Raw genomic sequence first — 20207 nt, 5'->3', positions numbered from 1 at the left:
TTTCCTAACTTTTTATGCTCATTTCAGACAAAATTTGTTCTGTTTAAAAGAAAAACCCAATGAGATCGATATGTTTCAATATTATTATTATCATTATTAGTGTTATATGTTTGTTCAAACACATAGCCAAATCCCAGTGTCGCTTTCGCTTCATTTTTAATTGCATATACAGAATTCGTTTGGGAAACCACGTCTATTTATCACTATGGAGCATGTCTGACAGTCACGCACCACTACATGAACTGACTGCTTTGAAGATTGTATAGAAGGGGCAACTGCGCCTGAGAAGAAAAGGAAGGGAATCCCGCCATTTTCATATTTATTTTAAGGTGTTTCCATGCCTGAACAAAATGAAAGCACAGAACAGATTCACATTTAAGAGCAAGGGGCGTCCCCTAGTGGTTCGACGGAATGGGTTGCCTATAGGGAGGATCGGCCCTTTAATGCTTCATAAAAAGATTAAAAATATGTTAAAATACTTTGACTGGATGATAGTTTGATAGAATTGTAAAATATGGGAAGATCCCGGGAAAACAGGAGGGTTGGCAGGTATGCTAATGCTTAATCAGAAAAGTGGATTTACAGTGGAGCTATGGATCTTACACACAAGCCCTGAGACACCAATGGCACATCGTCACTTCCTACCTTAGAAAGAAGATGACAGCAGAAAAAGCTGGCCTGGCATACGCAATGCAGAGATTTTGGCCATTTTTGCAGATCATTTTGAAAACATTAAACATTAAAACGCAAGGGAAAACATTTATTTTTTACGTTTTTGACTACATCATTGCTGTGTAAATGAAGCCTTAATCTAAGCACCGTCTGTAAAACAAAACCAAAGGAAGATTTTGAAGAGTTTTTCAGAAGTTTTTATCCATACAGTGAAATTGTCCAAAACAATGCTGGGCGAGAGATTGTTCAAAATAGTGTTCTTTTCTGTTCAGAAAGAAATAAATGGTGTAAAAAAAAAACTCATCCGTGCCTTTAAGAGGAAAGAAACAAAAAGAAAAGTGTCTTTATGTGCTATAAACTGTGTGAGAGACAAAGGAAATCAGGGCAAAACTCCCTACATTACCCAGCTTTGTGCCAGCTTGGAGTGCCAGGCCAGTAAAAAGGAAGCCCATAAAAACTGTTAATTAAAAGATCAATGTTTAGCTTCAAAGAAAGGGCAAGGGCTCCAACAGTGTGCGGCCCCTCGTAAATACTAAAGCACATTTTGAATGCAAGAGTCTTGTCATTAGTAGAGGACTGGGCATAGCGGACACCAACCTCAATCCTCAATGAACTGGATGGCGACGGTGCCACAAGGGCCATTCAATTAGTTACTAATAACTTGGTTTATAAGAATGATGATTAGCATGGAGGCCCCCTCCCAAATCGAGCCACTTTAGGGTGTATGGAGAGGCATACGTGCCATCAAAAGACACCACAAGTAAATTCATGTGGACGTTACTAACAATAATGGACTGAACAGAACACACTAAATAAGCCAATAATGAGCCCAGACTTTTCTCGTCAATTTGAGCCTGTCATGGCCAAACAGGCCTGTTCTGGCATCTTCCGTGCTGAAGGGATCTAAATGGGTGAACTGCAGCGCAGAGAGAACACTAATGTAATGTGCTACACTCCCAACGCAAAGGAAAGAAGAGAGGTCAAAGAAGACATCAATCAAACAGGCTTGTGAACGCCGGCAACTCGTCCAATCCACCATCTGCAAGTGATTCCACCATCAGAGAAAGACCAAAAGTGTCTTCAAGCGGATTGTGTCTTACATGTAGGACATGTAACTGAAGAATGAGCTGGATCCTGGACATGTGGATACCATATGGATAGCGAAACTCTAAATATCTTCAAGCTATTGGATTTGGAGGGGAAAAATCCTGATATATGTGTAAACGTTTGAGAGGTAAAGCCTAACCGGTGAAACCTGAAATATTCATTATCTCTGCCTTCATGTGCCTGACATGAATATGCCAAGGTGAACTAAGGCTGCCAAGTGTTGCACAAACCTGCGAGCTCCACACGACTCCTCTCTCACGAAAGTGACGTCACCAAAGAGGACTCATTTGTCTGAGAACCCAAATGGAGGTTCAGCAGTTCTTATCACCCGGTGCTTTCTAAACACTGTCATCGATAGTTTGGACAAGATAAACATAAGATCGTTGACCTCAGAGAAGGTTCAGAAGGAATAACAGACCAAAGGAAAACAGTCGGAGTCTATTGCTTCTGATGCCAACTTTCAGGAAAAGCCGGAAGAGATGAATAAGAATCTCAAGATAAGATAATAAGATCTTTTGCATTAATGGGATCCCTTTTAATTGCATTGGAATTCGATTTAAAACCTGCAGAACAGACATGTTGTTTACACAATGCAGTAGCCTCGAAAAGGTCATGCAACCTCTAAGTCCTGTCCATAAAGTCTGATGAAATTTCTCTCTCTCAAAGGAAAATAAAATGTAAAGACGTCTCCCTACCTCATATTAAGCAAGTACAGTGGGGAGAAAAGTCCCTCGGAAAGTGCCAATTTTTGGAACAAAGTTTACTTGCAGCAAACTAAAAATCTTAAACATTATTTGTTCGCTGGCCAACGGCTTGTCATCAGGCAGCCCACATAAAAAAATGCATTTCAATAATGTCAGAGCGAGCCAAAAACCTGCCAAGCAGATAGTTCCCCGTGCAGTGAAACACACGAGCATTGTATGAGCCTTGGCACCATCACAGCAGATCACTCTCCTCTCCTCTTGAGGAATGGGGCCGATTTAAAACGAGTATAATGTATATGTAGACTTCCAGACAATTTATTTTTCTGATGTTACAAAAAGCATTGGGGATGGATGCAGAACTGGGACGCACCGACGCAGGGACTAAACCCAGTGTCCGTTTGCAGACAATTTACTGTTAAGGTAGGTATGGCAATGGGTTCAAAGTGAAGTAGGGAAAATGGATCCACACATGCATTTATTACGGAGAGGGGATCGTTCATCATGGAGAGACTAAATCCAGCCACTACCTCCTCAAACGCTTCTTTCTTTCGCCGTCCAAATGCTGACACTCCTTTTCTTTATCGCGCCATTCCAGTTGCTCTTCTTTTTTTTTCGACGTCTTTCTCAGCCCCTCTTCCTCCACTCTTGGCTCGCCCCCGTCTTTAAGTGTGCCTTGGGTAGCGTTTTGGTTTGCTTTTGTTAAAGTAACAGTAAATGAAGCTAATAAAACACAATATATTGGTCTATTTATTTTCTGTAGGAACACATTCCACTCTATAAAGAGGACTAATGGCATTTACACAGAGCCGGACTGATTCTTAAAGCCAATAGGAGATTTATAGACAGTGAACGTTAGCGTCAGCTAAGGGCCGCATGGGCCAGTCCAGATGGCTCCAATAATCAATGGGTGACAAATCCAAGTACCCGATGTACCTTGACTGCACTTAGACATTAGAAACACACCAATGTTATGTGCTAAATGGAATTGTGAAAAGTAGGTAAGAGTAGGTAAACATTTATTTTACGGTAAAAGTTTATAGCAGAGATGCCCAAACAAGGTCAGAGCTGGACCATGATAACCTTTGATTTCGCCCGCCATTCCATCTGAGAATAGTTTAGAGATTGTAATTTCCAATTTAATGTAACCTTTTATTAGTTTGTTTTATTGTTAAGCTACAAAAAAGCTATCTGAAATTAAATATTTCAATTTAAATGGTGTAAATTAAGCCGATTTTGTTCAAAATGTATATAACTTTGACTTTGAGACATTGATGAGTGAATCAAGGCAAAGGCCAAGTGTATTCAGCATTGAACTCCACTGTGTTAAATGTGATTATGTTTTGTAGTTTTGTTTGGTGTGTGTATATTCAGCCGACGGCTCCCAATGATATTTAATTTTTGACCCCTTATCCGAAAGTTTGGGCACACCCTGGTTTATAACGTTTAATTTGGTGACATTAATCAATGCAACATTGAACTTATAATCTAACAAATTTAATAATGACAAAACATTCAAGTTAAGGCAATGAATGATACTAAAATGTCCAAACCTTTTCACAATGGGTACGTGTAATATAATACACATTCAATAGCTGTCTCCTTGTGTTACCTGTTCTGGGCTCATCTTCTGCAGCTCCTCCTCCCAGGCGTCCCGTTGGCTGCGGTGGTATGCTGAGGGCGGGGCTAGATCCTGCAGGATGAGCGGGTCTCTCTCGTGGCAGAGGGCCGTGAGGTGGCCGATGTACAGTTTCAGCTTACTGCGGTTCTGATTGAGGTCTATGAGCGGGGGGATAATCTGTCCAAAAACAGGAACGAGGAAATGGGTTAGAGATAAAGAGCCAGTTCAATCTCAGTTTTCCTCTACCTTTCAAGAATGAGATATCTGGACACGAGCCAGTGAGATAAAAAGGCGGGTATGCAGACGCATGCTAAAGTGACACGCAAACAACACGTTCAGCAAGCCAGAACACAGAGTTCACATTATACTTTGTCACATATGATTGTATTCAAAAAAAGAAAAAGGAAGGGAGGGGGAAAAAGAAAGAGCAATATTCAGTGAAAGGTTGCGGATGATTATGGATGATAGACCACAGCTGAAACACATGAATCACAGTGAGAACAGTGGTATAATAAAAATGTGTCAGGAGAAACATTCCCATTCCAGGAACACAGACAAACAATCTCAGTTACCTGGACGGCTGCCGACAGATGCCCGGTCTTTACAAAACATCTCTATACACACGGCAGACACTCACACAGCTTTTCCATATCCATCAAATACATAGACTTGTGTGGGAGCAAGTCCAAAAACCATACATCTCCATGCCATGTGAGTATCTCACTGACTTCAACTAAGAATTCTGGTACAATGCATGATTGATCATCACATTTGTTTTCACATCAGTCGAAAAATGTGATAAATAGCAACGTGTGGTTAGAGTGCGACTGAGTGAGTGTGGAAGGTCAAATGCTTCATTTGTGTGTAGCACTGCCTAAAATGGAACTAAAGAGACTGGAGTTTAAACCCGGCAAGTAATCACAGAACTTTGAGCGCTATAGTAAAATACTAATGTATTAACTATATAATATATTTAATATTATATATTATATTAATGCATTATATACATACACATTTAATGTATTTACTAATATAAACAATAATGCAAAGATCAGTCTCAAAACCAAGCATGTTCGGTAACACTTTATTTTGATGATCCATTTGAGTATTAGTAGACTGTCTGCTTAATATCTGCTGATACTGCTCCTTCAACAGACATTTAACTGACTATAAGAAACTTTGCAAGTCAACTTACACTAACCCCAATCCTAACCTAACAGTCTGTTTATAATCTACTGAGAAGTAGTAGGCATTTAGATGCAATGTAACTCAACTTTAATAAACCAACCATCAAAATAAAGTGTGACCGCATGTTCTTCTCTAGATCACGTTCTCTAATATAAATAAAGATGTTACATAAGGGAGTTTTTGGGCCACAATGGCGGACCTATAATTTTTGTGATGGGAGAGACGAGCAATGTTTTTGAAATATAACCATACAGCACATGACAGAAAAAGATGTATTGAAATGTTTCCATATAAAAACCGTCTCAAAAGAGGACCGAGAACATAGTATGGCTCAGGGAGCTCTCTGAACGCTCCTCATCGCTCAATGGCAGAAAGCAAATACAGTTACCTGATTGTCAAGAAGCGGGGAGAGGAAGCAGAGGCTAAAAAGAAAGAGTGAGTGATGAGAGAGATGTAAGGGAAGACAGGGACAGAGTCTGCTTTGGTTTGAAGCAGCCCGAGCTTGCGGGAACATTTGTGTCCCCACACTTTATTAATTCTTATTAACCCCATCTGTATCTTTCCAGGGCAGAATGTTATTCTGTTTTCGTTGGCTCGCCGGGGGCCATGAAGGCTCTCTAGGGTGGACTCTGGCCGCAGAGTGCGATCAAACAAAACTGTGAAAGAAATGAGATGGAGGAAGGAGGAGGATGAGCGCGAAAGCAAGGTTTGAAGAGCTTTTAAGAAAGAAAAAGCGAGTTGAGAAAGAGAGGAATGCATGAAGCACGATTCTTCTCAGTTCTGGAACCAATTAAGCTGGGTCTCTTTGCAGAACTGGAGCAGCAGACACACCGAGACCTACATCATGCTCTTGTTAGTCTATGGTCAAATGCGACCCGGCCTACAAAACCTACTAAATCGCAATTGGGTGCCAAAATCCATAGCCCTGCTTCACGGTGAATGAATAATAAGGTAGGAATTCATCTGTTGAATTCATCTGTTGAATCAGCTGTGACAAAAAAAGTCTACATTTATCTATTTGACACACGGCAGACCAATAGCCGAGCCCTTTATATCAGAGCCGGATCTGAAACAGCTGTAAGGGGCGATACCTCCTTCCGCATCTCTGTCAGGTCTTGTATCTGAGCCAAGCGGCACTGCCGGAGGATATACGGGGCCTCCAGATTGACTGGCAGCCACAGAAACAGGGACGAAGCCTTAAAAAGTCGGTTTGATAGAAGCCCTCCAAACCGCTGTGACAAACGGCCTGGCAGATATGTTCTGAAAAGCAACCAAGTTAAGGCAAACCCAGCCTTAGCGATAGTGCCACATAAATGTGCACCCACACACACCATTACGCATAGACTTGCAACATACATGCTTGACTGAAAGCATGCTGTGCGCTAATAAGCTTTAAAATAGCCCAACAAGTGATGAGATTTGACATTTATTCCCTTCTCTTCCTCCCCATCTGCTCTGAGAAAGGATGAATGGACTCCAGTTCTGAGTCGCAGACCAATGTCTAAACACAGCGTCATCCGTCACACTATGGTTTTAACAGCAAAGTCAACACCTTTGTGGTGACAGAATGCTGATTAACAGTCCTAAAATCCTCACTGAGCATCCTGGACTCAGGTTAGTAGTATATAACCTAAATTATACTTCAGATGTTATTTATTCACTAAGGTCTGATGCACATTTTCGTTCGTCAATAGATCAATGGGAGCTTTCACTGCATGACTTTGTAACCAATGTGAGCACAGCTTGCGCATATGCTTTGAATCGTTTTTGCACTACTTAGTTTGACCAGAAGATGTCAGGTTGACAAGCCAACATTAGTTTATTATCACTCATAACTTTTGGGGAAAAAAAGCGCAGACACTGGACAAGGACAACATTTTTAGTGCACTGAAATGACCTGAAGTACCCTGTGGGCTTAATCAAGAACCATGTATTGTTAGTTCTTGAGGATGGCCAATGTGCTAACATTAGTCTTGTCACAGACGGTGATGTTTTCTGTCAACTGGGTGTTGTCATAACTGTTTGGCTTGTACCGTGTTGCTGTTTAATTTTTTTTTGAAAGGTCCTGTGGTAGACTGAGATCATAAATAATGCAACAATAACAGAAACAAATATCAGGCCCAGGTGACAGATTTACAACAGGGGAATTTTCCACTCAAAGCACCATTTGTCTCGTCTTGCTTTGGACACACACGATGGATGGAAGTGGGTCCCTGTTTACCCATCATGACTTGTGTGACATCATTTTTCCAAGACCTTTTAAACAGCTATTCCATCTCCCAGACATGGTTAAAGTTCTGCCATTTCATTTATGTAGCCAAATTAATTGTGTGTTGATTGATTATGATATTTCAGTTGCATACATTTGCTGGAAGCCCCTCAAATAAAAATTCTCTGAAGAGAGATTAGGTCGCTTTAGAAGTCAATGCAGGGATGCTGTTTGCTTTCATAATATTAATATAACATCAACCCAATCTGTAATCCACTCTCTGAATTTTGTCACAGAAATGTAATGGTGCAAATATTGCATATTTATACATATATGTCAAGACAGTTCACTGAAAATAAACCCACAAAGGACATTGCTAAATGTGTCTACACACACAAATAACCTAATCACTCTGACTGAATGACTGTTGATGTGACGGTGACAGATAAATATCAGACTCAGGACTCCTGGGACTCTCTACTGACCCTTGAAGGACAAACATATCAATAGATTCGGACTGCTGACCACAAAGACCCTTGACTCTTCTCTTTCTCTCTGCAACACTGATCACCTCAACCACAAACATCACCTTCTTGAACCATACACCTCTGAAAGCATAGCATTTGCAAAAGGTTCACTGAAGAATCTGTCCATCTGCTCCCTTTCATTATGCCCCCTCTAAAAGAAGCTGTCTTCACCAGATGCTGTGCTGTATTGCATACCTACGTCTACCTGGTCATAGCTCAAGAACCCCTCCTCAAAAAAGACCAGGGGGGAAAAGAAGTCAGACCCCTCAACAATGACCGGCCTCCTTCACATTCTCCCTCTCTCATTTATCACCTATCAGCTCATCGGGTGCCATTTGATACCCACACTGAGAGGCAGGAGACTCGATCAATGCTGTCAGTCAGGCGGTCCATCAGAGACAAGCCACTGGCTCCTTCCTCAAAGACTCCGGAGGCACAGGAAGCCCCAGACGTGGCCTCGAAGCCCAGCTCTACTCATTCAGGTTGGGGGAGGATCCGCGAATCTCAGGCCTCTCTCACAGTAGCTGGACCCTGGCGCACATCGTTTCTCGTGGCTGAGAGTTTTATTGGGCTATCCTCTTTCAGTCTCACTGTGCTACGCATCCATGAGTGTTAAGGGGATAAAGATAAGGAGGGACTGCAAAGCCTCAAACCTGCAAGACACTGACAAGGCCGGTGGGCCTGCCGTCATAAAGTACTTTTCAAGAAAAAGACAAATCACCGCCACAGCATTCGAAAAAACACTGACATGAGAGAAAAATGACTGTCAAATAAAGGGTAAGGGGGCGAAGACATGCACACATACCTCCCAAAAGAGAACGAACAGAAACATGTGTAATCCGAGCGCGGAAAGCAGATCCGGGCGGCAGATTAAGGGCAGGTGAGGAGGTCTGTCTTTCCATACTGTCATTTCATAAGCAACTGACCGCACTACCTCCATCCACAACTCTCAATATATCTCGGTAGAGCCATGCTTACACACACACACACACACATACATACAGGTTTTTTTTTTTTTGGATCGAAGTTTCTTACCAAAAAGCTCCTACAATACCTTTTTCTGTCTTGCATGCAGCAAAATTACAACAGCCCTCATGTTTTAAGAGATCCAAGATTTATGCATGTCACTGCTCCATTGCTGTAGCTTTTATGAACTTAGAGCCTCGTCACCTATTTACGCAGGTTTTTATATAAATGCCATTAGATTCATACTGGTGGGGGGGTTTATGACCGCTCACTTACATGCCAAAGCTCTCACTCAGTCACTGCCTAATAGAATAAGCAGGTCTTTAATAGCACTGGGTGGGGGAAAGGAGGACAAAAAGCCATGGCATGTTACTGTTGACTCTGGAGAAGGACAGAGGGAATTTTTATACTAGGTAACTCCCAGTGTCACCATCATAGCGCCATTTAAACAGACCATGAAGGCTGCAGTCTAGGGATGGCATTCCATTCATTGTGTGTTTGTGAGCTTGTGTAAATCCACAGCCGTAATGAGCAAAAGAAAAAAAAAGTAAATGCCAAGAAGGAATTAGCATCTGGAAAAGGGAAGTTAAGCTGTAGTGTGGGTTGCAGTTTCACCCCAGGATGTGGGAGGAGTGACCATGGGGGTCATCACCCTGAAGGTGAGGGGTGTTTGGGTGAAAGAAGGTCCTGACCTCTTCTAGCCAAGGTTGAGGAGTATCATTAACGGGGTGTGCTGAAGAGAAAGCAGAGGAAGGGCTGAGCATGTAGCAATGCTCCAGAACATCTACCCCACTGTGAGGGCAAACCAGACGAGTTAATGACTAAAAGCCAGATCTGAACATGACTACAGGGAGCTCAGAAAGCCATGGACGGAAGATTTAAATCAACACCATAAATGTGTCACATTCGACTTCAGCCTAGGAAGACCTTTGACTTGGGTCTGTTCCTTTAATGGCATCCATTTATCTGGGGTCTTAAAAAGCTTTCTGCTGTTTGCATTATTTTTGTTGTTTCTTTGCTGCAGTTTTATGCATTTGAGCATCCCAAGAAACCAAAGTTTGCCTGGATAGCCGAGAAACTGCCTTGATGATGAATGGGAATGCTAACAGATAGCTTTCTCCAGGTATTAAAATTGACTGGGAGTAGTTTTGTTGCAGGAGCATCCCCATGGTCTCATCTTTACAAACTTTCGAGATGGCTCTCTTGTCTTACTGTCAATGCTACACAAGAGATGAAAAAAAGAGGAGTTTTAAGAACAGCTGTGGATGGAGAGATCTAAGAGAACCACATCCTGAGGTCAAAGGGTTTCCCCTGTGTAGCACTCAACACCAGAAGACTTACGCCACTACACGAGTAAAGACAGAGGGGCAGAATGGGGCTTCGGGTGGGTTCAAGGGTGCAGAGTTGGTAGAGATGGCTCTAGCAGACTCCCTCTGGCCCGGAGGGTATGAAATACACAATACTCTGCAATCAAACCTGGTCCTTAGAGACAGGAATAATTTAGGTGTGGAAGAAGTGTGTCAACAGCTCAGTAGTTCAAAGAGAAATTGACACGCATTCACAAAAGCTGGGGTAATACAGGAAAACAACTATTCTTAGTATTTTAGTTTAGTATTGGTGACATTTTATATTAACATTATCAAGATATTTGAGCTTAATGTGTAACAAATTTAAAACACTTCAAATAAATAATGTGTGATTCATCCAAAATAAATTGTTTACATCATAGAAATTATCAAAAAAGAAAAGAAACCACATTGTGGACATATGAGATCTCTATACCTTCTTAAAATGAACTCTACACCATTCATGTTAATATAATGTATACTACTGCCCTTCCATTCATACCTACTTTAACATAGCATGAACTTGTGTCCGAGAGTGGTAAGATATCTCTACACATATGCATCTTACATTCATCTCTTTCTGTTTTATTGATTGATAATAGATGTAGTTTTAGGCCCTCTGTTTTATTTCAGGTTTAATTGGAGAGCTAGGAAAAAGGAAACAGACCAAACAAAGGGCTGGGTGGGGGAAGAGACAAATAAGAAGAAGCTGAAAAAGGAGGAAGAAATAAAAGGAGAGGGAGCAAGGCTGCAGTTTCCACCCGTCCGGTCTCCAACGCTCATTCCGTCCACGGCTGGTTAAGTGCTAAATGAACTGGGAGATTTAAGGTGGTTGTTGGACAGCTTAGGCAGGGTGCAGAATCTGAGCCAGCTCTTTCCTATCAGCCTTAAATCAGACCAGCGCGTCCGCAGGGGGGCCAGAGGGCTCAACCTGCTCAAGGCCCCCCATCCACAGCTCTGGAAAGCATTAAAGCCTATTGACATGCCGGAGGGAGTTTATGAGAGGTATGAAGCTAACATTCAACGAGCAGAGATTAGGACACTGCATGTCTAAAAAAACGTGTAAAAACAAGAACAATCTGGAAGCAAACACATCAACATGTTTCCAGCGATGAATCCCAGGAAAATAGGGCATTACCAAGCCCTACTTCGGCACCACTTCCAGATGCATTGTTTTTCCAGACCATGCATGATCCTAGTTATTTTAAAACATGCAGTTTCAAGTAATATTAATTTCTTTCAGCTCTCCACTGAAGTGGGAAATGCTCAGACAATTGCGTTATCAGTTAGCAGACTCTCTAAAGTTGTGAGGATTTTCCACAGCTCATGGTCATGGACCATTACTAAGTAATATTACGAGCACTTTCCCCTCCTAACCTGGAGAGGGAAGCTGACGGGCGCAGTGCCCAGGGTAGGGCTCCCACGTCCGCCCGTTAACACATCCAGAAATGGCGCCCTGGACCAGGGGGCCAAAACGTTCCAACCACATAATCCCCACCACAATGAGCCTCGAACTTTACTGTTTCAGCAGCTTGCACAGAGATCGTTGCCACGTTAGGTTCAGTGGGTTTGAGGAGAAAGGAGATTATTTGTTTTGATAACATTGTTCGCAGTCCTTTGGTAATTCTGAGGTCAACAACAGAAATCCATATTTTACCATTGCCAGCACCCACCAATTAATGACAGCCTAAAATCAATTTCAAGACTCTGAAGGGAGAACTGATGCAATAGTAGGGCAAAAATAAAAAAAGTTTTCACTAAAATTGCTGTGGTTCGATTGACATCTTTAGACTATTTTCCTAGTTTACCCTCTGACATAGACCAGGCAAGCAGAACCCAGCTGGCCAGTACGTCCTTGGGTTGCCTAGTTCCAAGAGGGAAACCAGAAACATGGATGCGCCATTAAAATGTATTTTTCTTGAGTGATGCATCCTGGGAGACTAGGCCAAGACGTGTGGTTTGCTGAGGCCTTAAAAAGCAGGACAGTCAGGCAGTGAAGCAAGACTGGGCAAACGAAACTGCCCAAAAAAAGCAACGTTATGCCTGACAGAGAGAGAGGGGGGAGGAGGGAACACTAAGAATGAGGGAGAGAGGGTGAGAACAAGCACATCAAAAGCGGCACCTTTGTATTTAAAAAAAAAAGGCAAATGCTGTGCCATAAGGCAGATAGAATCCAAATTCACACAACTATTTATAGCTTGAGTGGAAATCGTGAGAAATGGAATGTGTTGAGATAGCTTCTGACATGACTAGTGAACTTAACCTCCCTAAACATGTACCATCTCCAAGCGAGCCAACTCCGAATTCCTTTCAGAAAATACACATATTGACATAATCCGTGAAAAGCAGAGGTGGCGGGGAAAGTCATCGTCTATCCGGTTGATGCTAAGCAGAGTCTCTCTCAGGATCCAGCATGAAACATTGAGCCAAAAGCCTTGACAGAGGAGAGAATCAACACACTCCTATAAGAGCTCTTATAGGTGAGCTAATCCTTCATGACATCATCTCAATGCTCAGATGCTGCCATCGCAACTCTCTTCCAATTGGTCAGTTCAAATGTAGCCGCTGCAGAAATAAAGCCATTCGTCTCGTCTCCAAGGGCAGTCATCGGTCTCTCATCAAGCCGAGTGAGAGGCTCCGATTACAGGGTCAGATAAAACTCACCGCATGCATGCTGCTGGGACCCAACTGGTTGATATCTGTCGCATGCTTGATTGGCTCAGAGACATTTTGCTCCGCTGGCCCAGTGAACAACGGCCATCCGTCAAACAAACTTTGACCCCTGGTAAGGAGCTAGGGTATGTTTCCAATGGCACCCTATTTCCTCATTTCCTATGGCATGCTCTTACTCTGACAAACGGAGAAGCAATTTCTCTCAGAGAGAGAGACTGATTGAGCCATTTGGGGTACATTGACTCTCTTCTGTTCCAGGGATGTAGATCTCAGTTTCACGGTACAGGAAGTGGGGCAGCATGGTTCAGGGGCTCCGCAGAAACCCCAAGTTTGCACTTTTGCCAAACGAAGTCCCCCAGACTGAGTGAGGGCCCCACCACTGTCTACCCTCCTGTCTGCACCAGGCGCATGGAGCCAGAGGCCAGTTTTATATTGAAATCATATGGAGGTGGGAAGGTTTCAACAACGACCCCCTGCAACTTCCCTCGCCACCACATGTTTCCCATTTTAATCTAATTATAAATATTTGGACTGGAATCAGTTGGAACTGACAGAAAGAAAAAAGTCAAGCTGGAATAAACAATGCAAGTACAAAAGGCAAATAAGAAAGCAAACATGCATTTTGGGTTCATATTAATGACTAAAACAGAGCTGTTTAAATTTTCCCCCTCTGACCGCCGAGCCATTTTTGAGCTGAAAGAAGAAGAAGAAAAAAAATCCAAGTCAGCAACAAGGTCTCTGTTCTCTCACTAAGGGGCGGGACAGTTTTAATAATGTGGGCAAATGGTGGGTGGTTGTGCTCATGGGACGGGTTCAGCAGAGGTTACACCTTAGTTGCTCCAGCGGGACGGGTACCCACTGACCCCTGGAATATGCTAGCATTTGCCAAACTCCGTTTTAGAGTTTTCCATTGAATTGCACCATCCAAAATGTTCGTAATGTCTAAGGTCGTCAACCAGAGGTGACACAACAATGGAGTCTTCATTACTTCTTTACTTCACATACTAACACCCGCTCTGGCATCATGTCATATGTGAGGCACTTTAAAAACAACCTTTGTGACAAACGAAAGAAAGAGTGATGTGATAATTGGAGAGGCAGATGCAGCCCGTGAAAAATAAAACTGAATGATTGACCTGTTTAGAGAGAATAGATACAACTGGTTGACACCTTTCTTGGTCACAATGGCATCCCACACCAGGTATTGTGCTTTCCATATCAGCATAAAATGAAACGACAATCAAGTTCATAGTGAACACTCTTTCAGCACAAATCCAGGCTAAAACTGAAGTAATTCAAACAGACAAGATGAAAAATAAACAGTTACTCCAGGTTATGATGCTCTGCCAGTCCTTCTGACAGCTCAGTCTGTCTTGATTTTTACCTGAACGCAGAGCTCACAAATATTCTGTTAGCAAAACAGGAATAGCTCTGAAAGAGTCAAGCCCCTTCACTCTTGGGTGTACATTTCCAAAACGCCCCACACATCATCACACAATAACACTGGAATAATGCACCAATTATCCATTTAAAAGGAGGTCACAGGATAGAAAGCAACCCCCTAGAACAAGAACACCGACACAAAACAAAGTCAAGTGCCAGTGAGCATCTGTAAACACACATCTAGCGATGCACCACACAGTCAGATTAAAACAAACTGCATTTGATCATGGCCGAAAGCGATTTCAGGGTTGTGGTGGGTTATCGTGCCAAACGGCGAGCAATTAAACAGGTCTCGACCACCCACAATTCAACATGACGGAGATCAGAGTCATGTTGAGATTATTACCTTCTCTAATCATGCGCTTGTACGGTACAACTTCAGCCCCCCCCCTGCCTCTACCTTGGCCTGAGAACACGGTTCCGAGAACACGACTGCCCTTTTATGTGAGCCTTAATACATTTAGAGGCCTGAGGGTCTTGATCTCCCCTGCTAAATGCCATTACAATTTTTACATGGTCATATGATACTCAAAGAGTGACTGTAATATTAGGGTTACATGTACGGTTTGGCACCACGGGTATAGTGGACGATCAGAATTCTTCATCGAAACATATCGGACTGAACAGCTTAGCGGTTCAGACATTAAGAACTGCAAACGAAGCAAAAACATTAGCAAAAGGGGCCCATTAGTTGCCTGAAATAGGACACAGTGTATGTGGGCAGCTGTTCGGATTAAAAACCTCCCTTCACACTGCTGAGACACTCGGCCCACAGCTCACACAATTCCACTCTGTTCTCCAGCGCTCCGCTACGCCTAATTGCACTCGCAGTATATGCGCTTTACCGCATGCGACTGTTCATGCGACAGACATGTGTTATCTGTGGGCTGCATCGACAGGGAGCGACCTGCTAATTAATTACTGTCAAAATGCCACATGGCATTTACCGTCACCATGGGCATGGGGCAACGACTCTGATGGGAGAACGCGAACGCTTGCGCATGTGTCCTATGGCTTGAACATGTGTGGCTCATATGTATTCTACGGTCTATCTGTTACCTCAAAACCATCCATCAAAACTGTCAGTGTGCAGGCAAATATGAGAATGTTGTTGTTTTTTTGGAGGGAAAAGACAGGAAAAGACCAGAGCAGTCAGAAGACAGACGGGTCGATTTGTTCCTTGGCTGGCTGAGTAAAATAATAAAGGTGGAGGGAAGAATTCAACTGTCTGCGTGACAGAAATTCTGAATGAATGTTCGACACAGGATGAGAAAGGATATGCCAATTCAATGGCTGAACTCATGTATCGAAATCAAAAAAAACTTTAAGGACTCAAGATAAAATTATTTACTTATGTAAACATTCATTCATTTTCCTTCGGTTTTGTCCCTTAGAGCTGTTTTATACTTCTGCATTGAGTGATCGGCTTGACCCACGGCAGTTGTGCATACATACTTCAGCATGCTGTTTGTGTTGCTCTGCAATAACACTTCCAAAATGCTAACTGGCATTAGGTTTTTATTTTTCTCTGTGTCGTGTTTCTCGCTAGTGTTTTCTTTTTCTGAATGCAACCTTAATTTAGAAGTAGCTCAAACTCACTCATTCTGAGGCAGGAACTGGCGGACATGCAACAACTTAAATCGTAAGGTAAACACAAAACAATAGCTTCCACCTGGAGCTCCTTCACGGTACTCGACGCTTGTAAACACTCGCTTCAATGGGTTTGCGTAACTTTCATGCCCGCCCACACTCGTCAGTGCTACCAAGCTGACCAACCACAGAGCTTGCGCTACGCCTCCTTGCGATGTGTAGTTACATTTTTTGAGAGGTGCGCGTCAGCGTCGGTGTTGGCGATGGCTATGACGAGGAGTATGCGACTGGCACAGGCTGTGCCAGACTATAAACATGTGTTTGACACAGAAATGTGTCTTTTAGTGCTAGTTCCACCAGGAAGACCTAATGTCACATCACTCATCAAAATCAGTTCCAACCAATAGCCACGAGACACAAAGAATACATAAGCTGACCATTCATTTCATTCATTTGGTTGCAGGTACCGACGCAGATGTTCACCCACCATCCTCCCCACCACAACCAGGTTGGCCCTGTCCAGGGGGGAAGGCTCCGCCCCAGCCTTCATCCTCAGCAGTGAGAGCTAGATCTAAAAGCTATGGAGCGGGGCCTCCATCTAAGAAATCCTATGTTTTGTTAAATGATACTCTTGTTAAAATAAAACTCATCAATAAATGTAATTTAATATCATAATTATCTCCCTGGTCTTTCTGGTAGAAGTATAAATCAGCCTTTATTTATGGGGGGTTACCACAGCGGAATCCTTCCAGTCGCAACCAAGTACTGGGAAACACCCAAAAAAGCTCACATTCATACATTACGGCCGATTTAGTTTATCCAATTTACCTATAGATCACGTCTTTGGGGGAAAACAGAGCACCCGGAGGAAACCCACGCCAACACCGAAAGAACAAGCAAACCCTACAAAGAAATGCCAACAAACCCAGCTAGGACTCAAACCAACGACCTTCTTGCTAAACAATGTATGGCACCAATTCAAAGTGGCCTAAACACAAGATTTAAATATGTACTGTATGCATAATTCTCTAAGATTTGGTCCCAAAAAACAACAAATATGTAAATTAATCAATAAGAATACTCTTTGAATGCTACAATCAAAAATAAATCATTGCAAATGAATGACATGCTAATTTATACGATAACATGTTCTCTGTATGATATATGCAGGTCTTGTTTGACAGTTTATGAGGATAAAATTAATATATAAACACACAAGCGGCACAAATATGTATACCAAAATGAGGCAGACAAAACAAAAACACACATAACAAAATAAAATCACATGAAACACAAGAACAACGAGAAAAGATGCTGGAAAAACACACTCAAAAACAAATGATGAAATACAAGAGGAAGAGCGTCATTCCCCATGTATATGTAGACGTTTCTCACCCTTCTGAACAAAATGGCTGGTAGAGGGCACATGATTGGCTATGCCCAAATGCCCTCCTCATCGTCCTATTGGTGGAAAATTAGTGCAGGTTTAATCCAAGGCAGCATGGGATTGGAGAAAGAAGTTATTAGTGGGTGAGAGCAAGCCGTTAATTGCATTGAAAGTTCATGTTTAGTGAGCATTTTCCCCAGCAGTGAGTCTATACTACTACATGTTGTGAAAAAAAATGCTTAATGTAACACAGAAGACACCACTTTCTCATTAATTTCCCCATATCTCAACAGTGAGTTAAGGCTGATTAGTTTGTCATTGAACCCAAGTGAAACAGTGCATTAAAAGTAACTGCTTTCACCCAGAAAATGGGAGGCTTTGCTGAAACAGGAATTGAAACCATGGCAGTATGAGCTCAAAATGAGTAACACACGTAACCTCTACCCCATCTATCCTGGATGGCTGTGGAAAATACCTGTAATGAATGCTTTTCTGAGGTCCCTGATGGTCCCAGCTCTGCCGTGGTGGTGTTTAGGTGATAACAGTGTGATCGGAGAGGTTTGGAGAGGGCTCAGGTGTTGATGTGTGAGGGTGCTCTTACTTAAGTTGGAAATGTGTACGTGAGAAATAAAGATCATAGGGAAAATGTGAGCTAAGTGTTTTCTTGGCAATCGAGAAAGACAATGAAAAGAGTTTGTGATGGGGGAGATTCCCTGGGATGGCAGAGTTCTGTGTGTGCGTAAGAGATTGAGTGTGCAATTGAGTGTGTGTTTCAATGAGCATACAGTACATACATGGATGGGAATATTGGGATATGCACTGAGTTCTGGGCAGAACATAGCTGACTGATGGGTTTCTTTCAGCATGTGAATTAGGATGTAGCACTTGAACTCCAGCAGTCCACCGACAGGTATGACACACCGCGTTTAGCGCATCAAGTCATGTCATAACAACCAGTAGGATTTGTGCTTCCTGGGAGAGCTGGGACCGAAGAATGCAACATGCTGTCATTTTCTCTTTGAATTTCACTCTCTATTCATCCTTTATCATGTCAATTCTTTCCTCTTTCTTTCTCCATATGAACTAATTCCTGTTGGACAGCCATCCAGAGGAGAGAGGCTTAAGGCGAAGGAATTCGACGTTTAAAAGCAACAAAGAACAAAGCCAGTTAAATCTTCCAGAGTCATCCCGTGTGCTGCAACTATTCCAAGAAAAGCACTCATATGTGTGTGTGTGTGTGTGTGTGTGTGCGTGTGTGTATGTGTGCGCGCACGTTCATGAATGAGAAAATGGGAACATTTCTTTTTCTTTTGATGACCCAATATGAAATAATACACAAATTGGAGCTGAGGATGCTGTGCCTTATTGGATATGAAATATGTAATTTCCTGTTGTTTATGTTTGGTTATAATGGCTTTTATAAATCAGGACAGAGCCCTTAGGGGTAAATCAGATATGTATGAGTGAGAGAAAGAGAAGAGAAAGAAAAAGTTTAAACACATTTCTGTGTTTACTTAGAATTTTTAAAAACTTAAAATGTTTTTGAGGGATTTAGAGAATTTTTGGCATTATTTATATATCCACTTAAGGGCCACTTTATTAAGTACACCTTACTAGTACCTGGTTGGACCCCTTTTGCCTTTAGAACTGCCTTAATCCTTTATCGCATGGATTCAACAAGGTACTATGAATATTTCTCAGAGATTTTGGTCCATATTGACATGATAGCATCACGCAGTTGCTGCAGATTTATCGGTTGCACATCCATGACGCAAATATCCTGTTCCACCACATCCCAAGGGTGCTCTATTGGATTGAGATCTGGTGATTGCAGTACCATGAACTCATTGTCATGTTCATAAAACCAGTCTGAGATGATTCGCGCTATATGACATGACGCGTTATCCTGCTGTAAGCAGCCATCAGAATTTGGGTGCACTGTGGTCATAAAGGGATGGACATGGTCAGCAACAATCCTCAGGTGGGCTGTGGCGTTGACACGAAGCTCAGTAGGGACTAATGTGTCCAAAGTGTGCCAAGAATATATCCCCCACACCATTACACCACCACCAGCCTAACCTGTAGACATAAGGCAGGTTGGATCCATGCTTTCATGTTGTTTACACCAAATTCTGACCCTAACATTCGAATGTCAGGGCAGAAATCAAGACTCATCAGACCAAGCAACGCTTTTTCCAATTTTCTACTGTCCAATTTTGGTGAGCCTGTGTGAATTGTAGCATCAGTTTCCTGTCCTCAGCTGACAGAAGTGGCACTCGATTTGATCTTCTGCTGCTGTAGCCCATCCGCCTCAAGGTTGGACATGTTCAGAGATGCTCTTCTGCATACCTCATTTGTAACGAGTGGTTATTTGAGTTACTGTTGTCTTTCTATCAGCTTGAACCAGTCTGGCCATTCTCCTCTGACCTCTGGCATCAACAAGGCATCTGCGCCCACAGAACTGTCGCTCACTGGATATTTCCTCTTTTTTGTTCTCTATAAACCCCAGAGATGGTTGTGCTTGAAAAACCCAGTAGATCAGCAGTTTCTGAAATACTCAGACCAGCCCGTCTGGCACCAACAACCATGCCACATTCAAAGTCACTTAAATCTCCTTTCTTCCCCTATTCTGATGCTCGGTTTAAACTGCAGCAGATCACCTTGACCATGTCTACATGCCTAAATGCTGCCAAGTGATTGGCTGATAAGAAATTTGCGTTAACAAGCAGTTGAACAGGTGTACCTAATAAAAGTGGCCGGTGAGTGTTTGTATATAT

General features: G+C 42.5%; 1 protein-coding gene across 13 annotated transcripts in view; it reads right to left on the bottom strand.

Moving 5' to 3' along the window:
- The window catches only part of erc1b (ELKS/RAB6-interacting/CAST family member 1b), a 314518-nt gene that overhangs the window by 20273 nt on the left and 274038 nt on the right, over positions 1–20207 (bottom strand). For 8 of the 13 annotated variants that reach the window (XM_021475209.3, XM_021475210.3, XM_021475211.3 and 5 more), the window contains one exon: positions 4093–4278. In XM_021475209.3, the coding sequence (XP_021330884.2) occupies positions 4093–4278 (186 nt within the window). Of the gene's footprint in view, positions 1–4092; positions 4279–17438; positions 17505–20207 lie in introns of all 13 variants that reach the window. The other 5 variants (XR_012401811.1, XR_012401815.1, XR_012401812.1 and 2 more) reach the window with 1 other exon arrangement.

The sequence above is a fragment of the Danio rerio genome, chromosome 4, assembly GCF_049306965.1.
Source record: "Danio rerio strain Tuebingen ecotype United States chromosome 4, GRCz12tu, whole genome shotgun sequence".
NCBI classification, from domain to species: domain Eukaryota; kingdom Metazoa; phylum Chordata; class Actinopteri; order Cypriniformes; family Danionidae; genus Danio; species Danio rerio.
This window is presented reverse-complemented; position numbering and strand designations above follow the sequence as displayed.